Source organism: Electrona antarctica (genome assembly GCF_951216825.1).
Source record: "Electrona antarctica genome assembly, chromosome: 4".
NCBI lineage: Eukaryota > Metazoa > Chordata > Actinopteri > Myctophiformes > Myctophidae > Electrona > Electrona antarctica.
Genome location: NC_136809.1, coordinates 52,002,942 through 52,030,573, shown reverse-complemented (window position 1 = coordinate 52,030,573; position 27,632 = coordinate 52,002,942). Strand labels below are relative to the sequence as shown.

The following is a 27,632-nucleotide window of genomic DNA, read 5'->3' as shown; positions in this document are numbered from 1 at the left end:
ATTGGGATTGTGATTATTAGGAAAGCCACACAATAGTGCCAGACAATATTGTTGGCTGCTATAGGAGTGTCACAGAAACAGTGAAATCAAGAGTCACTTGTCCAACGGACAAGGAACATTTTAATGCACTTGTCCGGAAAGATGTATTACTTTTGTCCCGGACAACCGGACAAGCCTTATTGTCAAGCCCTGCTTTATGATCTTATGGGTTTTCCAGGTCCCCATCATGGCCCATATGCAGAGCTGCAACCATTCTGCAATATTTTGCAGAATCTTGCCTGATGCCGTTTTGGTCACTAGATGGCAATGTCCCTTCATGGTGTTGAAATAGTGCATCTATTACAAGGTGAACTGATTATACTGAGGAACTTAGTTTGGTGTCATGATGCACCAAACCATGGTCTATGGTGCATGACAATTGTTGTAGATTTGTTTTTATTTTGATCCTCCTCACAATTGTTCCTCGTTGTCCCTTAAACTGCTATGGTATTTATTTTTAGCATCTAAAAAAAAGAGTATAGGCTACGTGAGTCCTAAAATAATTATCTAAAAATAATTAGATCACACGCTGTCTTCTGAATGATCCCTGCACAGTCTAGTGAGTCTCACTTCACTTGAATCATATGCAAGACATGCATTACATCACACTTTTCTTATTCTGTTTTTTTTTGCATTCCATCAAACTTTAGGCTACATACTTTGTGCCTGGAACGTCAGTTACATATCTAACCTTTCCTTGTTTTATACTGTCATGTCTCCATCCATGTGGATTGGAACTACGTCGTTTCCGTACTGACTGTACTAGGCTACTACAGTAACAGTTATGAAACTTTCCACCACAAAGGTTTTGTAATCGACACGCGTTGTCCAATCAGAGCGCGGCGCCGGCTGTTCACGTGACGTGACGCCATTATTATTATTTTTTATGTAATGAAAGGATTGGAATCCTGGATGTTCTGTTGATGTTAAATGAATCCTATAGTACAGTTTCACTACGTACCGCTGCCTGGCTGGGGGAATAAAATAAACAACATCATCTCTACAAAATGTCTGTCGGTCTGGGCAGAAAGTGAAGCTCAGAGATAGTTTTATCCATCATGTCTTTACAACAACAACAAAGACCCGAACCGAAGAAGAATAAGGACCAAGCGGATAAAAGAGTTGGATTTTTTATTGATCGCGACTCAGAGAGACCACCACCAGACCAGAGCTGCTGCTGGGACGGACCAGGGGGGGCCGGGGACGACCACCACCACCACCACCACCAGGAGCAGCATGACGCGGCGGACCACCATAGACTCATACTCCAGGAGGCGGACGCGCTCGCCTCGGTCAACCGCCTCCGAGAAGCCGTGGACTGTTTCTCCGCGGCCATGCGTTTAAAGTGTGGCAATAATTCCGTTCGCCCCGAACACCTGAGCACCTTAGTGGACTGCATTCTGCACAACTTCAAGACGAAGCTTCTTCCTCCTCCAACTTCCATCGTCAACCGCTTATCCGTGGTCGGGTCGTGGGGGCAACAGCTCCACCAGAGTGTTCCAGACTTTCCTCTCCTCCAGAGCAACTTTCCTCCTCCTCGCCACGCTTTCTCCTCCTCCAGACTGGACCATGATGGTGATGAGGATGATGATATGTTTGACTGTCCGAGTTGTCGTCGCTTTCTGGCCCAGCCGGTGACCGTCGCGTGCGGACATTCCTACTGCAGACGGTGCTTGGAGCGGAGGATGGTGTCCAGCCGGTGCAAGGTGTGCAGCGAGGAGACGTCGTCATCATCGTCATCATCCAGGGTCAACGTGGTCCTGTGTGGACTGCTGGAGAAATGGTTCCCCGGCGAGACGGACGCGTGTAAAGTTATCAGCGAAATAGAGGAGTTGTCCAGAAGGAAACACCTGGAAGAGGCTGTGTCGTTGGCATCCCGCGTTATAGCATCTGGTAAGTAGAGTGAGTTAGACTCTAACTCCTCTAACTGTTAGAGGAGCAGTGGTTGGTTCCCAAACCTTTTCATGTCAAGGACCCCCAAATTGACACTAATTAGCCCCGCGGACCCCCCCATTTGAAAAGCTATTCCAGGGACCTCTATAAGAAGAGATTTCTACGGCTCTAGCAGTGATTCTCAACCGGGCTGAGGACCTCAATTTATTTTGTAAAAGCAACCCGCTAGGGTCCATTTGGTTCCATTTGTACACTCTCTGAGTTACAGACACATAAGGGTCCATTTTGTTCCTAGTTATCATTTAGCTGGGGACCCCCTGCCCCCTGGAACCCCCTCAAGGGCCCCTGGGGGTCCCCGGACCCCACTTTGGGAACGACTGAGTTAGAGCACCATCATGGTGGTGGTGTGTTGTGTCGCTTCTAAAAACGAACAGATCTACAAAAACAACAAGCTATAGATCTGTTATTTTTGTTTAGCTTTTTTTTTTTTAATGACTAGTATTCACATTTCCACAGTTCTACTGCAGGCCAACATTATGTAAAGTCTCTGTACAGTTGAGTTGTACTAGCTAGCTACTGTACATCTCCATCTTGGTTGTCAGTCAGTCATGTAACCGGCGCTGACCGTGCGAACATATTATGAAACCAACAGGAGCGTGCGCATGCGCAGTATACACGCACATTGCATAAGGCAGGTCTTGACAGGTTACATATACAGGGAAGGGAAAGCTTTTGTAACTTTTTATTTAATAGGGGTCACGCAGCGGGTTTCATTATAAGTATTTTGCACAAAACAATGTTCTGTGCACCGTGAACTGTTGTTGTCTCCACCAGGCCGAAGGCATGGGGGGGGGGGGTCAAAGTCAAGTGTGTAGGAATTGTCCTGGCCCGACTACACTACACCACATGATGCATTCATGCATGCAAAATGCAAACTGGCTTGTTTTGTAACAGCCTGGCGTGCAGGCAGTGCATCAGATTCATCTTTCCAGAATAAACCGGTTATAAGGCAGAGGCAAGGAAGCAAGCAACCAGGTGCTCAGGAGATGAGCAGGTTTACATAATATATGAATAAATATGGTAAAAAGGTCCTCCTGGGATCAATCGGGATAAAACATCTATAGAAAAAAGGCGGATATCCGAGCACCCTTAATAGTTATTAAAAAGGGGGAAAACTTTATTAAACAAACATGTTTCGACCTGTACTGGTCTTCATCAGGGCTGCATTCAGCCGTTGATCAAAGTTTGCCAAAAAAAAGCATGGAATTGTAGACAAAATCGTATTCAACGACAACAACATATTCTTTAGTTTTGGGTCTGAGAGGCTAAATGTTATCAAATGGTGGTCCGGGGCTCAAATACTGAATTAATGATGAGCCTTGATATGAAAACGGTTGAAAACCACGGAGTTATACCATAGTTATAAGATAGTTATAAAGTTGGAAAAGCAGGTGTGACACTTTTTTTTCTCCCTGGAAATAAAAACGTCTGGGTTTCCGAGGCTAGTGTGACACTGACTTCTCTGTATAGATTTCACTAGAGGGTAGAGGGTCTTTCTGTTTTAGATTACTTTATTTATAATGTACACAACGCATTTGAAATTAGTCTTATTATCCCTCCTAGTATAGTTGCACACAGTTCCCCCGCACATACTGTCAGAGAAGTAGAAATCGGTGGCCGATCATGTCATTGTCAAATGATCGCAATAGGATCGGGAGAAAAAGAAAACATGATCGGTATTAGTATCAATATTATATTCATTATTCATATCATGATATTAGAAATTTGTTTTGGATATTGTGATATGTGACTAAGTGTTCTATAAAAATGTAAATCAGGAAAAATCGGTATCAGCAGATACTCAAAATCAAATGATCGGATCGGGAGCAAAAAAGAAATCGAGACATCCCTACTTGTCGGCATTTAAACTTGTAGCGATGTGTGTGTGTGTGTGTGTGTGTGTGTGTGTGTGTGTGTGTGTGTGTGTGTGTGTGTGTGTGTGTGTGTGTGTGTGTGTGTGTGTGTGTGTGTGTGTGTGTGTGTGTGTGTGTGTGTGTGTGTGTGTGTGTGTGTGTGTGTGTGTGTGTGTGTGTGTGTGTGTGTGTGTGTGTGTGTGTACTCACCCAATAATTAATTCCTAAGACTTGTGGTGTCAGATATTGCCCTTCTAGTTTAATATCCATTTGAGAGTTCTGGCAGAAAACGTGTGTTTAGTAAAATATCCCCACTTTTTCACGAGATTCACAGGGACAACATTCTCCGTCAGTGACGAGGCCGGACCTGAAATGACTGCTGGACTCCCCAGCACCCCCTCTGGTCCGTCCCAGCAGCAGCGGTCTGGTGGTGGTCTCTCTGAATCGCGTTCAAATTGGGAACAGTCTGATGTTTGGGAAGCACAAACTTGTGTGCCCCCATACATTTGTGCTTCCCAAAGAAAGTTTTGATATGTTCAGTCCTGTGCACTCATTCCGGGCCCCTCGCCCGGAGAGAATGTCGGCCGTGTGCAGCTCGTGGAAAGGCGGAGGTATTTCACCAAACGCACGTTTTCTGTCAGAACTTGCAAATGGATACTAAACTAGAGGACAATAGAGCGTTGCAGTCCCGCCTCCTACCAGGGACCAGGAAATGAATCCCAATACATTTTCCTCATAGACATTTCAGAAAGTATTTATTTAAAGACAGTTACGCCGCGGACAAAGCCAACTCGAGTCGTGACAACTCATGACAACACAAACAATATTTTGGACCAAACAAATAATTACAAAGAAGAAAAACAACAAAAAAAGTGTTGTAACCTGCCGTTTTTTTCTTCTTTCTAATTATTTTTTCGGCCCCAAAAATTGTGTTTGTTGTCATGATTTGTCACGACTCGAGTTGGCTTTGTCCGCGGCGTAAACGTCTCGGGACTGCGACGCTCTATATCTGACACCGCCACGTCTTAGGAATTAATTGTTGGGTGAGAACACACGCATAGCTACAACGGAACAATAGCTACATGACCTTGACTGCAGTAATCCATACTTGTAGTGACAGAATGCTAACATGGCACGTACTGTATATACGTCTGGCACCCTGAAGAAAGCCTTTGCAATAATATTGATTTTAGGCAAATAGTCTGACAAGATTGGGAGAGTTATGGCGACAGTGACAACGTTTTATCTCTAGTGTTGCAGATAACCACAGCAACTGCAAAACAAGGGTTTTTCATATTTATGTTGTTTTGTGTCATGCATTTGTCTAGGCCTGACGTTGAGAAAAAAAAAACATTCGCTCTGAAAGAACATATATTCAAAGATTTGTGCCGCATTTTTACGACTTTTCAAAAATAGCAGACCTACAAGTTCATAGCGCACCACTCGGTGGCGCGCTATGAGCTTGTAGATCTGCTATTTTTCAATAGCTAAAGTATAACATAATGCTTAGTTAAAACGCCAAAAGGGGTTCCTGCCCAGAATGGGTTAATGCATGACCTTGGGAAAACACATATATATAAATATATATAAATCAACGATCTAGATTGCATCAAAAGGTGTATGTTAAATCATGGGTGTGGATTTGCCCCTCATTAATAATTGCAAGCATAAAGATACTTGATTTTCTCTGGCAACTGATATATTATCTGAAAGTAACAAAGTACAATATTCTAAATGTTTACTTTTTATATTATCCCAAAAGCATTTCATTTAAATAACACCCATTCAATAACATGCCGTGCTGCGAGTTTGTACATCTGCTATGTGAATGTGTTTTCAAAGGTATATTCAGTGATTTGACTTAATTCAAATATCACTTATTTTTTCTTTTTTTCTGGATAATCCTCCCTACTATAGAGTGTGCTGACCATATAAGGAAATCCTCCCTGTCCCCAGTGAGCCCGTGGCAAAACCTTCATCCAATCAGGATGAGAGGGGCCTTCCTCCAATCATGATCGAGTGGGGGCGGGCCTTGGTGCACATGCTGTTGGCCTGTTGCACTTCCCCCCCACTGTAGAGCGTGCATGTGCACATTTTGTTACCGGGGCGGACTGGGTGGTTTTCCAAATCACCCAAATCACTGAATGCTCCTTTAATGTTCTTGTCTTTTCTTGAGAGAATTACGAATTTAACACAAATCTTCTCCCTGGCTACAAAACGTTTTCAGGAGGGGGGTCCCGCCACGGCCAAACACACACACACATCAATTTGGGAGATGTTGACATGGAAAAAAGTTTGAGAACCACTGTAATAAAAACTCTCCGTTTCAGCGTTATAAATAAAAAGTCTTAACTGTCAGCATCTCTTCCTCTGACCTCCCAGCAGGGCCAGGGCCTGCGGCGGCGGTGGTGGCACGGTTATCTCGGGCAGAAGCGTACGTGTCTCTGAGACAGTACCGTCTGGCTCTGGAGGACACCGAAGTGTACCTGTCGTCTAGACAGTCTGCAGAGGTAGGTCACTGGAGCAAACACATGCACTGTCTGTGGTGGCATCGCATCGATGCCCCCAAGCAGGAACGGAGCTTAAATGTCACAGACATTAGAATTTGAATTGGGTCAAATTGTATGCGAGTAGGGCAACCGAATCATCAGCGACGTCCCTGAGAATAGAGACCTTCACCTGATGAAGGCCGCCTGCGGTCGAAACGTCGTGTCTTATATTATGGTGTTTCAATAAAAGAAAACACCATTGGAGCAAACCTGTGTGCGGACTCTCTTCTCTTCACTGTACTTACCGTAGTCCAGCACCAGCCAGGAACTGGATGTGTGCAAGCCACCTGCTTTTTAAAATAGAGAGTATATAGTCAGGAACAGAGCCATTCCATCTCATTGCCTTTTCATGGTTTTATGTGCAAGGATTTGATCATACGATTGCACTTGTTTTGGCATAACAAGGTTGTAAGGAAATTCTGGCGTGATTGTTGACGTGAGCGAACAAGGATCTGGATCTGGCCTACATACTGTATGGGGTTATTATAGCCTGTCAGTGTAAAGATTAACATTATCGCCGCTAGTTTCAGGAATTGGAAACACATGCCTAAATGTAGCATTTAACTGTAGCGTGTAGCCTAGATGTGATGACTTGGTAGTGGTGGAGTTGAGATTTGTCATGGGTATACTACCGTATATATATACTTTGAATAATCTCCATCTTGTATGTTTTCAAGTTTCAGCAATGTTTGACACGGTAACAACCCATTTAATACAAGTAAGACGCGCGATCGCGGGAAGCGAACGCAGCTCGTAAATTGCAATAACAATTAGAATAAATTACGTACTTTTTTAAGTTTTTTTTAAGTATCTCTTTTTTTTATATTATTTAATGTTTTTTAGTGTTTTTTAAGATTTTTTTAAGTTAAGTTGTGTGTGTGTGTGTGTGTGTGTGTGTGTGTGTTTTGTGTGTGATACAGCTGCGCCCTCTGGTGGCGGGCGGGTGGTGTTACAGCGTGACACACACACAGACATGTTCTGCTAGGTCTCATAGTTGGTGCTCACTGTGTTCGCAATTAGTAACAAACAATTGCACAAGCCAGTTGTAGAGAAGGTTTCATGCTGGCATTCCGAAAAGGCCGCTATTCCGACGCACAGCCATTCCGACTCGCCCGCAACACTAACCCTAACCGCACACGGGAGCCACGTAGTCGGGAGTGGCGGTGCGTCGGCATCAGCAGCGTTTCCAGGAATCGCATTTTGGGCAGGCACGATGTGTCGTTCCCCCCCCCCAGCACAATCAGAAGCACTAAAGGTTTTCAAAGAGATATACCTTCCAGATGAGTAGGCTACAAAGGCTGAAAGGCACGCATTTGCATTCCAATGGACGCACAACGGCCAGTCCGCTGCCCACTAATAGTTCTCAGGTCTGGTGTTTGTCCTCTCTTATATTCTCAGTTGTGTTTTCTGGCCTGGCCTTATTGTAGATACGCCACTGGTCTCCATGCCTCTCTGTCTGTCCCCTGTAGGGAGAAGTGTTTCAGATCAGCCATAGGCTTTCTGTCTGATCCTCTCCAAGGGATTCAGCTTGACTCTAAATGCAGGTGTTGGCTTAACAGCCCGGGGCGGATGAACCGTACCTGACCTGTTCATTGAGCTATTCTGAGGAAGGAAGGAAGGAAGTTGGGAACAGCCAAGCCAAAGTTACTATATTTACCCAGGGTAACTGGACTAAGCATCAGATACTTTTTACAGCCAGGCCCTGCTCATAGAACATTTCATGGTAGTGGTTCAATGCCTTGCTCAAGGGCACTTCAGCGGTGGTAATTTTAACGTGCCGGTCCGGGGATACGAACTGGCGACCTTCCGGTATCAAGACCGCTCCGCAAACCGTTCGGCCACCGCTGCCACTAAAGCCCATGCCAACATATATTTTATTTAACCCATTTTGACCTGAGATCAGATTCTAAAAATGTCTTCTACATCCTGACAGTTTTCTGAAAAAGCTATGTTTCTATGTCAGTCGTTCTTCAATTTTAAAAAAATAGCAGACCTACAAGCTCGTAACGCGCCACCGAGTGGCGCGCTACGAACTTGTAGATCTGCTATTTTTCAATAGCTAAAGCATAACATAATGCTAACACCAAAAGGGGTTCCCGCCCAAAATGGCTTAAATATATTTCATAGCATACGTTTCAAAACTACTATTTGTAGAGTTGAAAATATGCCTGAAAGCAATCATAATATGCACTATTATCATATGATGTAGAACTGTTTTATTTGCACAATGACCAAAATAAAAACATAACAGACACTGCCTATTTGCTCAGACACTAGGACGAAAGATTCTCCATTTATTGTCAATGGGAATTTAATGTTTGTTTAAGACTAGCGCCCCTCCCAGTTGATCCCATTCAGGACGGGAACCCCTTTTGGTGTTTTAAGCATTATGTTATACTTTAGCTATTGAAAAATAGCAGATCTACAAGCTCGTAGCGCGGCACTCGGTGCCGCGCTATGAGCTTGTAGATCTGCTATTTTTTAAAAGTCGTGAAAATGTCGCCCAAATCTTTGAATATATATTCTTTCAGAGCGAACGTTTTTTTTTCATTTATTTTAATGTTTTGTTTTTGTGGCTTTCGCCTTTATTTTATATATATATATTTTTTGTATGGAGGGACAGACAGTAGGCTGACAGGAAATGGGGAGAGAGATGGGGGGAAGACATGCAGTAAAGACCGTCGGGATCCGGAGTCGAACCCGCGGCACACTGCCAGACTGGATTACCAGCCAAGGTGCCTGGACCACTGAGCCATGGCCCAGCAGAGCGAACGTTTTTAACTCAAATCTTTGCTTCTGGAGGCTCCCTGGAACAACATAATTTTCAGATGGGGGTCGGCGGCCAATTAGATATATTCTTTTGGGGGTCCTTGACATGAAAAAGGTTGAGAACGACTGACATGGAAACATAGGTTTTTCAGAAAAGTGTCATGATTTTAGAAGACATTTTGTAGAATCTGGTGTCAGGTCAAAAAATGGATGTCTTTCTTTATGTATTGTCTGTCAGGGTTTCTATCAGAAAGCTATTATTTGCACCGAAAGGGAAATTCTTGGCCGAAACCGAATATAGGAAACAGTTGGCCGAATACCGAATACCGAATATCCGAATATGATTAATATTATATATCTTTTTTCCTACCATTGCTGTCATGGCCGTACCTTAAAACTACCTGATTTATGGCAAAATAAATGGTTATGGCAAAACTTAACTTAAATAATAATCACTATTATGGGTCCATAAAACATTTATTCAGCTCTTTTGGATGCATTAATTACATACACTATTCGGTGATATATTTTCGGCCTATTCGGGCCGAAACAGAATAGGCAGAAAATGCATTTTTAGCCAATTTCCCGCCGAATATTTTCCTGCAGCCCTATATTCGGTGCATCACTAATTATTTCTGTATGTATTGTCTGTCAGGGTTTCTATCAGAAGGCCATCATTCTCCAGACGATGGGCCAGGTGGATGAGGCTCTGCAGGTCTTCCTTCACTGTCTGGCTGTAGACGAGGACTTCCCTCACGCTAGACGACACGTTGAAACGGTGAGGAAATGGAACTGGAAATACGTCAGTGGTTCTCAACCAGTGGTCCTTGAGGGGGTTCCAAGTGGTCCCCATGTAGCTAAATGATTCAACCAGTGGTCCTTGGGGGGGGGTTCCAGGTGCCAATTGCAGTCCCAAGTCTCAAGTCTGCACATAGTTTGAGTGCATTTGGCATATGGAATCCATCACATAGAGTGTGCGCCTTTAACACAGCATTATATACCCAAAGAGTTGAGTATGATAGAATAGTTAGAATAGAATAGAATGGAATGCGTTCCCAATGATTCAGCCTCCATATTATGATTATTGAATATTACTTCAGCTAAGGAGATTATGTAATGACGTTTGTATTCCTGGTTGTTTGTCTGTGACCAACAAGTCTCCAAAAGTAATGATCTGATTGCCATGGAATTTGCAGTGCATGTTCTTACGTCCAAGAGAACACTTTGGTGACCTCATGACCTTTCTTATTGTTCCACCATCATGCCAAAGTTTACAATAAGCAAAATGGGGAGATCTTTTAGAGTAGACTTTAGATGGCTGCATCACACCAGTGGTCCTTGAGGGGATTCCAGGTGGTCCCCAGCTAAATGATTCAACCAGTGGTCCTTGAGGGGATTCCAGGTGGTCCCCAGCTAAATGATGGAGAGTTGGTAACCAAATGGACCCATATAGATCTTTAACTCTTGAGAGCGTAAAATGAAACCAAGTGAATGAAATAGCCGATGCCACATTGTGAGCTTGTAGATAGGCTATTTTCGGCAAAATATTGAGGGGGGGGGGAGACCGTACCAAGTACAGAGCCAACCCCAGTCGACTAAGCATAGAGGGTTAAAGGCTCATTTCAGGTGATAAGTAATAATAATAATAAACTTTATTTGTATAGCACCTTTCATGACATGAAATGCAGCTCAACGTGCTTTACAGAGTAATGGAGTGAAAAAGAAAAAAGAAAAGAAAAGCAGGGCATGAAACACTAAAGTAATAGCAGTAATGCAATACAGTGAGGACATGAATAACAAGGAATTTAAAAGATCAATTAAAAGTGTAGAAGTAGGTCTTGAGCTGCGCTTAATGTCTACAGAGGCTGCCTGTCGAAGGTACAGTGGAAGTTTATTCCAGGCCGTTGGCCCGTAGAAGCAGAAAGCTGCTTCACCGTGTGCTTTAGTTGCCTGAGCCACTGGCTCAGGAGGTAAGAGCAGGTCGTCCGATGATCCCTGGGTCGGCGGCTCGAATCCCGGCTCCTCCTCCTGTCCACATGTCGAAGTGTCCTTGGGCAAGACACTGAACCCCGCATTGCCTCCAGTTGGTTGCCACCATTTGGCGTGTGAATGTGGGAGGTGAGGACGCTGGCGTCGACTGTCCGCCGCTTCACCTCCCAATGTATGAATGAATGGACCATTTGTTGTAGTAGGCACGTAGTGCATAGAAAAGCGCTATAAAAATGCGATCCATTATATAATATGTAGTTGATAACTTTATCGCCTAAACGGTGGGTGGTAACTAGTCGACTAGTTTACTAGTTGACTAGTAAATCCACTAGTCGACCTGTTGGTACTAGTTCACTAGTTGATAAGAAAAAATAAAAAAATAAGTTATTTTTTATTTTTATTTTTTTGTTCCCGATTTTGTAGGCCTCAAGATCAGGTAGATTATAGTTATAGTCACCAATGTACACAGTTTTTAAATGTACAAAAATTTATTTCCAAAAAAGAAAAACCCTTTTTTACACAATAAGTGGTTAAACAACTAGTCGACTAGTAAACTAGGCAACTAGTTAAAAATGACTAGAAGTGAATGCCCTAGGTGGTGTGTGTTCACTGTCACGTCGGGTCGAAAGTTGTAGGGAAGCATGGAAGGCCGGCCGACGAGCTTGGCGTTTGGGCTGGCGGAGAGAGGAGGGAGGTGGAGCTCTCTGGTTGGCTGCTAGGAGGGTTGGCGGCCCGGGGACTCTCTCTGAAATCCAATACAGAGGTCTGTGCTCTCATATCCGTGGTAAATAATTATAGGCACACAGCGTGGGACGGAGCGCACGGTGGCACTGCACGCACATGGCTCGTCTCATTCAATCACCAGCAGCTGTCAGCGCTGCCCCTAAGCACCCTGCACTGCAACGGTTATCTATTCTAATCTATTCTAAATTTAAGAAAAGCTGTCGGCTGTCAGGGGGAAAAAAAAGTTTCTGTCAGGAACGCCTGTCTGAGGCCTCATACACACGTATCAAACTAATGTTCTTCTGTGCTCTGTCTGTGATTAATGGCTGCCGCAATGCAATTCCAATGGGAGTCACATGGTTTGACCAAACATCCGAACATCCGTTTGATACGTCACGTGTGTATGAGGCCTTGATTGATTGAAATATTTATTAACAGTTTGCAGAATTACAGTATATTTCAAGCACAAACTCAATACAAAGGCTGTTAACTGTGAGTGGACGACCCAATTAAGCATTACACTTGTTTACAATAGGGTCCACCATGTTCAATTCAACGCCTTAACACCTTCCTTAGCACTTTGCAGCAGAGCCACACAACGACACGGTCGCCTACCACTTCTCTCCTGCTTCTTTCTACCACCACCGCAATCCGGGGCCGGGGCGCCTGATGGAGGGGAAAGGAACTGGTTGGAATAACGTGTTCCTTCCACGCGCTACGTCCAACCGGGGAAACTCCCCCCCTGTCAGGTGTAAAGGAGCGACTTGGACACTCATGCATGAAGGAAGCATGAGTTCAAGTCCGTCGCTCTCCCCAGGTTGGCGGAGGGTGTGTAGAGCCCAGGATCACAATAGATAATTGACACAAGGGTAAAAAATGGGTTACAAAATCGTGGGATAAAAAAACCCCAAAACAAACAACAACATTGCTATATTTACTAGTGGTGTATTCATTGTCTCTACTTGTGGTGTTGACGTTTATACATGGATCGGTGTGCACTTTCTCGCTGTTAGAAAGGTTTGCTGAATAATCCCAGGATTGACTTTCTGAATCGAATTGTAAATAAGACATTTTGGGGGATTTCCCCCAACGAACTGGAATAATATTGACATACATCTAAACCAAAGTGACCTTCACAGATACTGTTTGGCCTGCTGTCACCTGCGGCGGCGTTGGGGGAGAACGTCAAAGTCGGCCTGAGGGAAACAGCACAGAGCACCTCTCCTCGCCTGCGGAGTAAAACCCCTGTGGTTGACGACGCCGGCCAGGCCGAGAGCCAGCCTCTTCCTCCGCACCAGAGCTCAGTACAAGTGCGTGCTGCTTCGGCACACCATTACCCTGAGTCTGACCACCACAAGGTAGGCCTGCTGAGACTCAACTCTAGTCTGTCCTGTCTGAATAAAGCAAATTAAAGGAGAATTCCAAACTAGAAGGCTTTCTTTTACGTTTATTTGTAGTTGTTAAGTCCCCACCAAAGAGGTTCAGGTGTTATTTTTTGCAAAAGTGCATTATTGGCTATTTCCCCTACCATAAGCCCTCAATGAATTGAATTGCATTGAATTGAATGGGGCATTGGGGTGTTGTGCTAATTCGCTTATTTCCATCGATCAAAAATAAAAAAAATTGTATAATATATCCTCTCTTCATAATGTAAATAGTATCCCAAGCGGCACACTTTACTACTTATTTCCATGGAAATAAGTGAATTTAGCACAAAAACCCAACTCCCATTGAGGGCTTACGTATATTAGGGGAAATAGCCAATAATGCACTTTTGCACAAAATAACAAATCTTTGGTGGGGACGTAACAACTACAAATAAAGGTAAGAAAGCCTTCTAGCCTGAAATTCTCCTTTAAAATTAAACGGTTCAATGCAACAGTGTTGCTATACGGCATGCTTATTACACTTTTTGGTGTTAGCATTATGTTATGCTTTAGCTATTGAAAAATAGCAGATCTACAAGCTCATAGCGCGCCACCGAGTGGCGCGCTACGAGCTTGTAGGTCTACTATTTTTTTTAAATCGAAGAACCACTGACATAGAAACATAGCTTTTTCAGAAAACTGTCAGGATGTAGAAGACATTTTTAGAATCTGATCAACCATCTTTCTTTCTCCTCCGTCTCTCTTTGTTTTCCCCCAGAGATCCGGGCGGTCCGAGAGCCTGGAGCGTCCGGCGCTGAGCCGAGCTCATTCGCTACGAACCCACGGCGGCTTCAGCTGTGGGGAGGAGGGGCTAAAGAGAGTGTGCTCCGCCCCTCAGCTCGGGGATCAGGAGAAGGGGAGTCTGCTGAAGAGGAAGCTGTCGGCGTCGGACGCGGGACCCTGTGTCGTGAACAGCGGAGGCAGCAAAAAAAAGCAAGGAGGTAAGTCTTCGGCCATGACACGCTACCGGTTAGAGATGTCCCGATACTGTATCGGTAAAGTATTGGTATCGGCCCTTATTTGGTCATATCGGTATCGGCGGATATGCCTGTCTAACCACCGATCCGACACAGCTAAGGGGTTGACACTATGGCAGGTAAATAAAATGTTGGGGCATGATTGTGGACTTTGCTTTGGAGTTGCCCAAACTGCAAGTGCACATTTGAGTGAGGAGTCTGCTATAAACACAACACAAGATACAGTATATATATAGCTAGATAGCTATAAACACAAAACAAGATCACAACACTGGTATCGGTATTCGGTATCGACTAACACAGAAATTGTGGTAAAAAAAAAGTGTATCGGGACATCCCTACTACGGGTATAAGCCATCCACTGGTTCTCAAACCTAAACAATTAGATAGAGCTATCCGTAACAAAACCTTGGAAGCTTCTGCTTGCGTCTGGCTACGATGTTAAACATTCTTTCACCTTCACCCTCTCTCACCTCCCTCCCTGTGTGACCTGTGGGGTAGCTGGTGTCTCCTGCCAACCCGCTGCAGCAGCCAGAGCTTGTCGAGCAGTTCCCCAGGACCTGTTGGATGCCAATGATTTGGAGTGCTCCCTCTGCATGAGGTACGAACGCACGCACGCACGCACGCACGCACGCACGCACGCACGCACGCACGCACGCACGCACGCACGAACGCACGCACTCACTCACTCACTCACTCACTCACTCACTCACTCACTCACTCACTCACTCACGCACGCACGCACGCACGCACGCACGCACGCACGCACTCACTCACTCACGCACGCACGCACGCACGCACGCACGCACGCACGCACGCACGCACGCACGCACGCACGCACGCACGCACGCACGCACGCACGCACGCACGCACGCACGCACGCACGCACTCACGCACTCACGCACGCACTCACTCACTCACGCACGCACTCACTCACTCACGCACTCACTCACTCACTCACGCACTCACTCACTCACGCACGCACGCACGCACTCACTCACTCACTCACTCACGCACTCACTCACTCACTCACTCACTCACGCACGCACGCACTCACTCACGCACGCACGCACTCACTCACTCACTCACTCACTCACGCACTCACTCACTCACTCACTCACTCACGCACGCACGCACGCACTCACTCACGCACTCACTCACTCACTCACTCACGCACGCACTCACTCACTCACTCACTCACTCACGCACGCACGCACTCACTCACTCACGCACGCACGCACTCACTCACTCACTCACTCACGCACGCACGCACGCACTCACTCACGCACGCACGCACGCACGCACGCACGCACGCACTCACTCACGCACGCACGCACGCACGCACGCACTCACTCACTCACTCACTTCAGTTGACGTTTAACCGCTTCAAACCCTATATCAGTGGTTCCCAAAGTGGGATCCAGGGACCCCGGCCCAGGGGGCCTTGGGGGAGTTCCAGGGGGTCCCCAGCTAAATAATAGTTTGGAACCAAATGGACCCTTATGGTTCTGTAAATTAACAGTGATTTTACAATATAAATTGGGGTCCCAGAGATAGAAATGCCATTAAATGGGGGGGGTCCCGAGGCCTAATGCATGTCAAACTGGGGGTCCTTGAAATTAAACGGGTTGAGAATCACTGCTAGAGCCGTAAAAATCTGCTGTCCCAGGCGGCATTTCTGGTCAAAACAGCGCTTATTGCACGGAGCCTAGCGGTCGCAGTAATGGCGCCGGCCTGTACCTCTCATCAGCTTACGGTAGTGACTTTCTGAACATTCCAGGCTGTTCTATGAGCCGGTGACGACGCCGTGTGGCCACACCTTCTGCAAGACCTGTCTTGAACGCTGCTTGGACCACACACTGCTGTGTCCCCTCTGCAAAGACAGCCTGAAAGAGGTGAGATAGAGACCACACACTGCTGTGTCCCCTCTGCAAAGACAGCCTGAAAGAGGTGAGATAGAGACCACACACTGCAATGTCCCCTCTGCAAAGACAGCCTGAATGAGGTAAGATAGAGACCACACACTGCAATGTCCCCTCTGCAAAGACAGCCTGAAAGAGGTAAGATAGAGACCACACACTGCAATGTCCCCTCTGCAAAGACAGCCTGAAAGAGGTAAGATAGAGACCACACACTGCTGTGTCCCCTCTGCAAAGACAGCCTGAAAGAGGTGAGATAGAGACCACACACTGCAATGTCCCCTCTGCAAAGACAGCCTGAAAGAGGTTAGATAGAGACCACACACTGCAATGTCCCCTCTGCAAAGACAGCCTGAAAGAGGTAAGATAGAGACCACACACTGCAATGTCCCCTCTGCAAAGACAGCCTGAAAGAGGTTAGATAGAGACCACACACTGCAATGTCCCCTCTGCAAAGACAGCCTGAAAGAGGTAAGATAGAGACCACACACTGCAATGTCCCCTCTGCAAAGACAGCCTGAAAGAGGTGAGATAGAGACCACACACTGCAATGTCCCCTCTGCAAAGACAGCCTGAAAGAGGTTAGATAGAGACCACACACTGCAATGTCCCCTCTGCAAAGACAGCCTGAAAGAGGTAAGTTAGAGACCACACACTGCAATGTCCCCTCTGCAAAGACAGCCTGAAAGAGGTAAGATAGAGACCACACACTGCAATGTCCCCTCTGCAAAGACAGCCTGAAAGAAGTAAGACACCAGTTTGCTAGAGTGCTCCTGCACAAAAAAGGTAGCGAGCTACATTTCAGACAACTATGCAATCTCATTTTGTGAAGAATGGTGCAGCACTGTAGTTGGCTGTCCAATTCATTTTAGTTACTCTTAATAATGTTTTCTTTTGCTACAAGAGAGAGACTTTAAAGAGAGGTTTAAGTCAAGCATGCTGTCTGTTTAAAAGCCACAGTAGTTATGGCTCCAGGAGGTGCCACATTTTTTATGTAGTAATGTTCAGCAACTACAGACTAATGAACAATAAATATTTTCATAGAATCGTGATCTCAATTCTTATGGAGATTCACATTTGAGCAAGAATCGTAGCAGCACTAGTTTGATTGTTCCAATCCTAACCCATTTTATTTAATTTTGGGTGGGAACCCCTTTTGGTGTTTTAAGCATTATGTTATACTTTAGCTATCGAAAAATAGCAGATCTACAAGCTCATAGCGCCTACGAGCTTGTAGGCCTGCTATTTTTGAAAAATCTTGAAAATGTGGGCCATCATTCTGGGGCTCCTTGACATGAAAATGTTTGAGAACGACTGACATAGAAACATGTTTTTTTTCCCCAGAAAACTTTAGAAGGCATTTGTAGAATCGGCCTCAGGTCGAAATGGGTTAAACCTGGAACACCTATACGTTCAGTTGTCTTCTCAGAACACTGTGTGTAGTGAGTTGTGTTGTGCGTAAACGTAACTGATACTGAGTTCTTCTACCTTGTTGTTCTCTCCAGTATCTAGCATCCAGGAAGTACACGGTGACACGCGTCCTGGACCAACTTATCAAGCAATATTTAAGGCAGGAGCATGAACAGAGGACTAAGATTCACCAGGATGAGCACCGGGAGCTTTCAGAGTGAGTGATACCTCTCTCTCTCTCTCTCTCTCTCTCTCTCTGTCTCTCTCTCTCACTCTTGATTCAAATGTTTTTTTTATTTAGCTTTTTTTGACGCATTAACCGATTTAGACCTACCATCGCTTCTACAAATATCTATGTTAAAAACCTCATGTTTCTATGTCGGTGGTACTCAAACTATTTCATGTCAAGGACCCCTAGAATTATATGTAATTGGTCGCCGACCCCCATCTGAAAATATGTTGTTCCAGGGACCTCCCCAGAAGCACACATGTTCACGATTTTTCAAAAATGGCAGACCTACGAGCGCGCCACTCGCCACTCGGTCGCCGCTATTTTTCAATAGCTAAAGTATAACGCTTGAAACAACCAAAAGGAGTTCCCGCCCAGAATGGGTTAAAAACCTGAGGCCGATTCTACGGATGCTCAAAATCAGCAGATGTACAAGCCGTGAGTTTGTATTATCTTGAGATCTTTGAATAGCCAATGCAAGAATCTTAACCCAATTTTGGGCGGGAACCCCTTTTGGTGTTAGCATTATGTTATGCTTTAGCTATTGAAAAATAGCAGATCTACAAGCTCGTAGCTTGTAGGTCTGCTATTTTTGAAAAATCGAAGAACGACAGAACGATAGAAACATAGCTTTTTCATGTTGTGTAATGTCTGTTTGTTGTCTTTAAGTTTGTTAAAAAACCAATAAATATACTTTATAAAAAAAAAGAAACATAGCTTTTTCAGAAAACCGTCAGGATGTAGAAGACATTTTTAGAATCTGATCTCAGGTCAAAATGGGTCAAGAATAAATGACGCAGAAGATGCTTTCCTTTTGCTTTGGCTAAAACATTTCTGCTATGAAAAAGGGGGTCAGACTCAAAACGTTAACATCTCTCTCGCTCGGTCTGTGGTCTGTTCTCTCCACTCGGGGTCTAGTCTGAGGAAGAACGTGCCTATCTTCGTGTGCACCATGGCGTACCCCACCGTGCCTTGCCCCCTGCACGTCTTCGAGCCGCGCTACCGCCTGATGATCCGCCGCTGCATGGACACGGGCACGCGCACGTTTGGGATGTGCATCAGCGATCCGGAGAAAGGGTATATACGCTACGACGACACGCACACACACACACACGCACACACAGCACTTTTTCTGTTCTGCAAACGATGCTCTTTTTTTTCTTTTAGCTTTTTGTCCAGGATAATTTCTTTCTTAGAAACTATAACTGCTAGACAGGATAACGTGAGAAAAGAGCCTAATCGTACTGAACAGGATTTCAGAATCAATATGTTAGGTATTGTGTTGTGGTGAGCTGCATTAACCCGTTTTGAGCAGGAACCCCTTTTGGTGGTTACATACATTATGGTATAATTTAGCTATTGAAAAATAGCAGATCTACAAGTTCATAGCGCGCCACCGAGTGGCGCGCTATGAACTTGTAGATCTGCTATTTTTGAAAAATTGTTAAAATATGCCTCAAATCTTTCCGAAAATTGTCATGATTTAGAAAACTTTTTTTTTTAATTTCGACGTCAGGCCTGAATGGGTTAACCCGTTTAGACCTGAGGACGATTCTACTCATGACAGTTTTCTGACAAACCCTATGGTTCTATGTCAGTGGTTCTCAAACTATTTCATTTCAAGGACCCTGAAAATATATATGAAATTGGCCGCCGACCCCCATCTGAAAATATGTTGTTTAGGGGAGATTTGAGTTAAATACGTTCCCTCTGAAAGAATATACTGTATATTCAAAGATGCGTGCCACATTTTCACGATTTAAAAAAAATAGCAGATCTACAAGCTTGTAGATCTGCTATTTTCCCGCCCCGAATGGGTTAATCTGTGAAAGCTTTGGACCGAGCATTTATAAAAAGTAACAATGTAATTGTAATATCCTCGACAGGTTCCCCCGAGTTATTTATAATTGCACTCTTGTTTGTTTATGCACCGAATAACAATAAGAAAAAATACTTATGACAGCACATTATTTATTTACTGTTGTGTGTGAACCTTCGTGTGGCCTTACAGCTGGCGGCGTTTGACTGTCAAATTACTACTTAACCCATTTTGGGCGGGAACCCCTTTTGGTGTCAGCATCATGTTATGCTTTAGCTATTGAAAAATAGCAGATCTACAAGCTCATAGCGCGCCACCGAGTGGCGCGCTATGAGCTTGTAGGTCTGCTATTTCTGAAAAATCGACTGACACAGAAACATAGCCTTTTCAGAAAACTGTCAGGATGTAGAAGACATTTCTCAGGTCAGAATGGGTTAAACTCTGAACCATTTATTATTGTTACGGAACTCAAGTTATTAAAATTAACACGCATGGTACGCACACACACGCACATGCACACACGCACGCACGCTATTTATTTTGCCACAGTAATGTTGAATTATCCAGCTAATGAGTCATGCACGGAAATGCTTTGGCCACGTCTCGAGGCCCCCCCCCCCCCCCGATACAAATTAACCGCTACAATAACCTTAATAATAGAGAAAATACATCATAAATAAATGCTGAAACCCAGAGATAATCATTAAGGAAAGGTTTATGCATGTACTATGTGTATTTTATGTGTAGACTCATAATTATTTTCCTGTCAAGTCCGTATATATATATACGTACCCCGCCAGCTATGGGACGTTATTTGCTAGGTCCGTATATATATATATATATATATATATATATATATATACGGACCCCAACGTTTACTCCGTGTATATAATGGTTGAGCCCCACGGCAGCTTTTAACATTGATCCGGTTGCTATGGCAACGCTTCCGTCACCACCAGCTATGGGACGTAACATCTGCATGCTCATAGCGCGCCACCGAGTGGCGCGCTACGAGCTTGTAGGTCTGCTATTTTTGAAAAATCGTGAAAATATTTATTTCCGAAAACTGGAGGATTTAGAAGATTTATTTTTTTAATTTCGAGGTCAGGCCTAAATGGATTAAAGGGAACTTCATTAATGCTAACAGCTAGCTGGCAGAGAATTAATTAATTTCCATTTTCCAACCAAAAAAAATCTTTTTAATTAATATTTATTTGGGGACCCCCCAAAATGATTTGGCGACCCCACTCCCCAGGATGAGAACCCCCTCCTGGTACTCTCTGACTGTAACCCTTGTCTCTCTCTCTCTCTCTCTTGTCTCCAGGTTCGTGGACCACGGCTGCATGCTGATCATCCGCTCGGTGCACTTCCTCCCTGACGGGCGCTCCGTGGTGGACACGGTGGGCGGGAAGCGGTTCCAGGTGGTGTCCCGAGGGACGCGCGACGGCTACAGCACCGCAGACATCCAGCACCTGGAGGACACCCGGGTAAGGACGGGTATACACTACACGGGGACCGTCAATATGTCCGTACTACGCAGGCGGGACAAAATGTGTCTCTGAACACATTTGGCAAAGACTTGGGGCTCTATCAATCAATCAATCAATCAATCAATCTTTATTTGTCACATACATTTTTAAAAACGTATCTTTAAAATGCAGTGAAATGTACGTAGGTCAGCCCTACAGAAGTGAACAGTAAAACAGGACAAGAGGACTAAAAGATAAAATAAATCCTACCATTTAAACACTTCCATCCCTATCTCGCACCACCCTTTACCCATTATCCCTAAACTCATTTGCCATTTTTTTTACTATTTTAAAACATTTTAACCCATTCTGGACGGGAACCCCTTTTGGTGTTTTAACCCATTTTGACCTGAGATCAGATTCTAATAATGTCTTCTACATCCTGTCAGTTTTCTGAAAAAGCTATGTTTCTATGTCAGTCGTTCTTCGATTTTTAAAAAATAGCAGACCTACAAGCTCGTAGCGCGCCACTCGGTGGCGCGCTATGAGCTTGTAGATCTGCTATTTTTAGATAGCAAACATAATGCTAACACCAAAAGGGGTTCCCGCCCAAAATGGGTTAAAACATTTTAACCCATTCTGGACGGGAACCCCTTTTGGTGTTGTAAGTATTATGTTATACTTTAGCTATTGAAAAATAGCAGATCTACAAGCTCATAGCGCGGCACGCACTCTGTGCTGCGCGGTGGGTCTATATGGACCCACCCGACACAACTGTGGTGGTCCCCAGGTTGCTCATTAGTCAGGATGGTGGTCCCTGCATGGGTCAAAATCTGTTGAAAACCCCTGAAATGGAGGGGTATGCGCATGCATAAAGTGAATGGAAAATCGAGTGGCAAAGTGACAGGCAAAGTGAGTTTAACATTGTTTAATGTCGTTTAATGCAATTAGATATGACTTTTCTGTGTGGATGTATGGGCTGTCAAGGCCAGAAAGTAGTTTTCAGCCACTCAGTAGGCATTCCTGCATAACTTCCTGGTTTGATGATGATGTCACACGCATACCCTCTATTCAAAATTCATTGTCAAAATCAACACTAGTACAGATGTACAGCATGTCAGCATTTGAGCAAATTCGTACATTTCCGTAACACTCTCAGGCCTTTAAAATTACCGTTGACCTAAACTGTACATTCTAAGAAATCATCGATGATACTTATGTGAAATGATGTTGATTGGCGGCGGGCTGGGCCAATCAGGTGGAGGACGAGGCGGAGCTGCTGGGACTGCAGGGGCTGCACGACGCCGTGTACGAGCAGGCGCGCGTCTGGTTCCACAGCCTCAAGGTCCGCTTCCACAACCAGATCCTGCAGCACTTTGGAGCCATGCCGGAGAGGGAGGCCGACATTCAGGTACCTTAAAAACCCATTTTGACCTGATTCTACAAATGTCTTCTAAATCCTGTGCAGTTTTCTGAAAAACCCTATGTTTCTATGTCAGTGGTTCTCAAACAGTTTCATGTCAAGGACCCCCAAAAATAATATGTAATTGGCCACCGACCCCCATCTGAAAATATGTTGTTCCAGGAAGAAAATATGTTGTCCCAGAAGCAAAGATTTGAGTTAAAAACGTTCGCTCTGAAAGAATATTTATTCAAAGATTTGCGCCACATTTTCACGATTTTTTCAAAAATAGCAGACCTACAAGCTCGTAGCGCGCCACTCGGTGGCGTGCTATGAGCTTGTAGATCTGCTATTTTTCAATAGCTAAATTATAACATAATGTTTAAAACACCAAAAGGGGTTCCCGCCCAAAATGGGTTAACACTGACTGGACAATTCAATTCAATTCAATTCAATTCAATTTTTATTCAAGTGTCAAATCACAACAAGTTGTCTTAAGACACTTTACATATAGAGCGACAAAGCTCTGTCGGTGTTTTGCAAACCGACAAAAATCCACCCCCAGAGCGAGCAATATTGCGACAGTGGTAACGAAAAAACTCCCCCTTCGGGAAGAAACGTCAAGCAGAACACGACTCTAGGGTGGGCGGCCGCCATCTGCCTCGACCGTGTCGGGGGAGAGAAATGGAGAGACGGGGAGGAGAGGCAGGCAAAACAAGGACACACGCACGCCGTCTATCCTTCGAGTTCCATCAGTCTTTGCTACGAGACCAGTCGACCTGACCCCGGGGGAGCACACTCGTAAACTACTGTGTAAACTGTGTAATGATGTTATTTATTTGAACCGGTTTGTATGGAATAGGCTGTAGACCAGGGATGCCCAAAAATATTGTGATCTACCAGTAGATCACAAAGGCTGTGCAGTTAGACCACATGAACATGCCTCTAAAAAAATAAAAATTAAAACTCTTTTTGGCATCTGCCACTTGAATTAAGGATACTTGATTGACTGACACCAGGAAGGGCCTGTCAGCTCACTTCACGGCTACTATAGTAGGCAAAACCCACAATGATTACATCAAGAGTGTTAGGCGCAGTTTTGGGTTGGTAGATTTTGTTGCGCTGGTCATTTTTAAAAGTCAAAATAGTGTGTCCACCCTTGCTGTAGACCCTGGGTATATTCAACTGCCAATAACTAAAGAACGGAACAATCGCGGTGACACTTTTTTATTCCCCCCAGATGAAAGTAGTTCTTTCGTTTGAGATATTTGGTGTTTACATCGTCATACAAAATATTCTGTGGGTCTTGAAAGAGTAGCTAAAAACTCCTGTTCAAGAGAAACTCTGGCAGTTGTGAGTTAGCAAGAAGCATTACACGAAAGATCAAAGCTTAATATCTCTACCGCTGTCCAGGCGGCCTTAACATCTTAGTTGACCAGTAGAAATACTGATACGTGATACGGCTTTTTTTACGGCCACTGTGAGGAGACAGTGTTTTACAATTTACAATTTAGGCATTTAGCAGACGCTCTTAATCCAGAGCGACTTACATTAAGCAAGAACAAAAAGCATGGGAATACATCACATATGTAAAATGCATTTATCGCGAAACATGCGTAAGCTAAGAACGTAACTAGAACATATCTATATAATGACACTATACATATAAACTATAACTAGAACATATCTATATAATGACACTATACATATAAACTATACATATATGCTATACTATGCTGTACATATATACTATGAAGTGCTATGACTACATACAATGCACTTACTGTGCTGTCTACATGACATGCTATAAGTCTGTTTCAAATGCTATATGAGTCTAAGAAGTGCTGTCTAAGGGGGTAGGGTAAGTGCTATGGGCCATGATGGAGTCTGAAAAGGTGGGTTTTCAGACTACGGCGGAAGATCGGGAGTGATGCTGCAGTTCTGATTGCAACGGGAAGTGCATTCCACAGTTTTGGGGCCAGAAGAGAGAAGAGTTTGGGACGTGTGGAGCGTTGTCCCGGCGTTTTTAGTGAGGGTACTTCCAGCTTCCCTGCGTTGGCTGATCTGAGTGCGCGGGAGGGTTTGTAGGGTTCAATCATGCTGGCAAGATATGGGGGAGCCATACCTTTGGTTGCTTTAAATGCCAGCATCAGAGTTTTGTATTCTGTGCGGGCAGCGACCGGGAGCCAGTGCAGGGAGCGGAGCAGGGGGGAGACATGTGAGAATTTTGGCTGGTTGAAGACCAAACGTTTTGTGATGACATCCCTCAGTCTGTTTTGTCGTGCGGCCCGGCAGGCTTCCCCCCCCCCCCCCCCCCCCCCCCCCCCCCCCCCCCACGCGGGACGCAGCAGTGCTAATCCAGTTGTCTAAAGGGATTACGGCTTCCCTTGCTTCCACCAGCACGGTGGAATAGAGAGGCCCGGTCAGTGGGTGGCGTCTATTGGCAGCAATGTAGGCTAAAGACCATTATGTGTGCTAATCTCCCTGACCACGTTGCGTCACAACGGTGGCATAAGAACTAGTCCCAAACCCCCCCCATGCAAAGCGTGCTGCATTCACCAGTGGTGGAAAAGGTACTCAAACGTGTTATGTTGTTGTCCTCATATACCTGACGAAGACCCACAACATGGGTCTGCAAGGATGCAGACCCATGCAGGGATGGTCTTTTAGATAAGTCCCCGGGACATTTTAGGAGTCCCACTTCAACGATGTTAGGAGTCATATTTTGCCTTTTTCTCTTTTTCTTTTTTTTTTCTTTTTTTTACAAATTGCAGCATTTAACTCCCATTTCATTTTATATGGTTATAATGTGGTTATATTCACGTAGAAAACAGAAGAAGAAATTATAATATTATAACTAAAGCTAGCAAAATAAACTTGAATAAAAAACAGTACAGTAGTGCATCCCGTGGATGCAGAGGTCGTTGTTTTATTGTGTCCCTTAACCCATTTTGGGCGGGAACCCCTTTTGGTGTTTTAACTAAGCATTATGTTATACTTTAGCTATTGAAAAATAGCAGATCTACAAGTTCATAGCGCGCCACCGAGTGGCGCGCTATGAACTTGTAGATCTGCTATTTTTGAAAAATCGTAAAAAACGTTGTCTTCATTAAATAAAATTCCAGTGGGAGCTACTCAAGTGTGCGGACATTCTCTCCTTCTCCTGTACTCAAATGTGTAACACATAAGTTAAAAGTATCAATACTGCAATATAGAAATACACAGTCCGTTAAACAAGTCAAATGTACTTTAGTAAAAGTACAAAAGAATTGGCGGTTAAAAGTACTCATTGTGTAGAATGTCTCATCTCAAAGTTTTCAAATGTATACAAATCTTTTGAAAATAGCAGATCTTCAAGTTCACAATGCATCGCATCGCGGCGCATTGTGAGCTTACAGATCGGGTATTTTCAAATTGCCGAAATGTATATATCGCTTACTGTATGATTTGTAAAAATAGTCAAAATCTACAAAGTAACTAATAATAACTAAAATGTAGAGTGTGGAGTAAAAGTACAATATTTGGAACTAAGATGTAGTGGAGTAGAAGTAAAAGTATTGGAAATACTCAAGTAAAGTACAAATCCCTCAAACTGTAAAGTTTGAGGGATAATTTGAGTTACTGTACAGTATTTAACACAAAAAACGTAACCTACATTAATGCGGCAAGCGCCAATAAAGTTACGTTTATCCAGTTGTATAAATGTTTTGATCCGATCTAGTGGAAAGGCTACTCACATTAGCTTCAGATGGCTATCTGTCGTTAGCCATAACACTGGACTGCGCCGTCTTGATTTGCACGTGCACCCACACGCTTTCAGTTGCTTTTAATCTCCAATTCCCCGTCCCAGGCGGCATTTCTGGTCAAAACAGCGCTTATTGCACGGAGCCTAGCGGTCGCTGTAATGGCGCTGGCCTGTACTTCTCATCGGCTAGCGAGAGATCAACACCTAATCCGACAAAGCACACACCATTATGTCAGCATCCGGTTCCAGTCGTGGTGTTTTGGATTTTCGAAATAAGGGTCGAACGGGGGGGGGAATATTCTGGCATATAGTAATCATTCTTTAATTAATCCTGGCGGGCCAAACGGTTAAGTAAATGTACTTAGTTACTTTCCACCACTGCTGTTACCCACAATGCAATGCATGAATGTACACGCACGCACATACACAAGAGGCAAGCCGCTGGCCATGTGTGAATGTAAAACGCCGTGCCACACCGAAAGAGTCACTGACGCGCCTTTATTATGCACCGCTCCAATTAATGTTCATTTTAGGTGGCCTATCTGTTCCTTTGCCACACGCGGACACTTGCGTTGACATAGTGACTCGCTATACAGAACCGGGGCCTCTGACAGATGCCACGAGTCAACCTTATCTTTACATAATTGGTCTTCACTGATGCTCATTATTATGAGATGGCATTGATGGACTATGAACAGTTAACCCATTTTGAACTGAGGTCGATTAAAAAAAAAGGCTTCTAAATCCTAACATTTTTCTGAAAAACCTATGTTTCTATGTCAGTGGTGCTCAACCTTTTTCATGTCAAGGACCCCCAGAATTATCTCTATTGGGCCACGGACCCCCATCTCAAAATATGTAGTTCCAGGGACCCCCCAGAAGCAAATATTTTAGTTAAACATGAAATATATATTCAATGATTTGTGCCACATTTTAACGATTTTTCAAAAATAGCAGACCCACAAGCTCGTAGCGCGCCACTCGGTGGCGCGCTATGAGCTTGTAGATCTGCTATTTTTCAATAGCTAAAGCATAACATAATGCTAACACCAAAAGGGGTTCCCGCCCAGAATGGGTTAAGATACCTCAGTGCCTACTAATTAATGGGGATTCTAAGCCGCTAGAAACGACAGCACAGCCTTTCTCTTCCTGGAAATAGTTGAAATAGAAGCCATTTGTAAAATAAAAACATGTGTGACAACAATTAAGTCACTGGTTGGCAGGTGCTGAACGGTCCACAGTCCTCTTCTGAAACACACACTGAATGGACAGAAATGGTGCCATCTTATATGAGGCATTAACGAGGACCAATTATATGACGACAAAGGTCCTTTTAAATTTGGTAGTTTTGATACTTTAA

At 44.3% G+C, this 27,632-nt stretch overlaps 1 protein-coding gene across 2 annotated transcripts in view; it reads left to right on the top strand.

Moving 5' to 3' along the window:
- Window positions 1-343: 343 nt before the first annotated feature.
- The window catches only part of lonrf1 (LON peptidase N-terminal domain and ring finger 1), a 28,543-nt gene continuing 1,254 nt past the window's right edge, over window positions 344-27,632 (top strand). The window contains exons 1-11 of one of the 2 annotated variants that reach the window (XM_079499682.1): window positions 344-1,932; window positions 6,231-6,355; window positions 9,819-9,941; window positions 13,015-13,233; window positions 14,021-14,243; window positions 14,781-14,880; window positions 16,060-16,174; window positions 17,704-17,825; window positions 18,756-18,914; window positions 20,981-21,143; window positions 22,384-22,536. In XM_079499682.1, coding sequence (XP_079355808.1) covers window positions 1,098-1,932; window positions 6,231-6,355; window positions 9,819-9,941; window positions 13,015-13,233; window positions 14,021-14,243; window positions 14,781-14,880; window positions 16,060-16,174; window positions 17,704-17,825; window positions 18,756-18,914; window positions 20,981-21,143; window positions 22,384-22,536 — 2,337 coding nt within the window. In that variant the 5' untranslated portion in view covers window positions 344-1,097. Of the gene's footprint in view, window positions 1,933-6,227; window positions 6,356-9,818; window positions 9,942-13,014; window positions 13,234-14,020; window positions 14,244-14,780; window positions 14,881-16,059; window positions 16,175-17,703; window positions 17,826-18,755; window positions 18,915-20,980; window positions 21,144-22,383; window positions 22,537-27,632 lie in introns of both variants that reach the window. The other variant, XM_079499681.1, reaches the window with a different exon arrangement.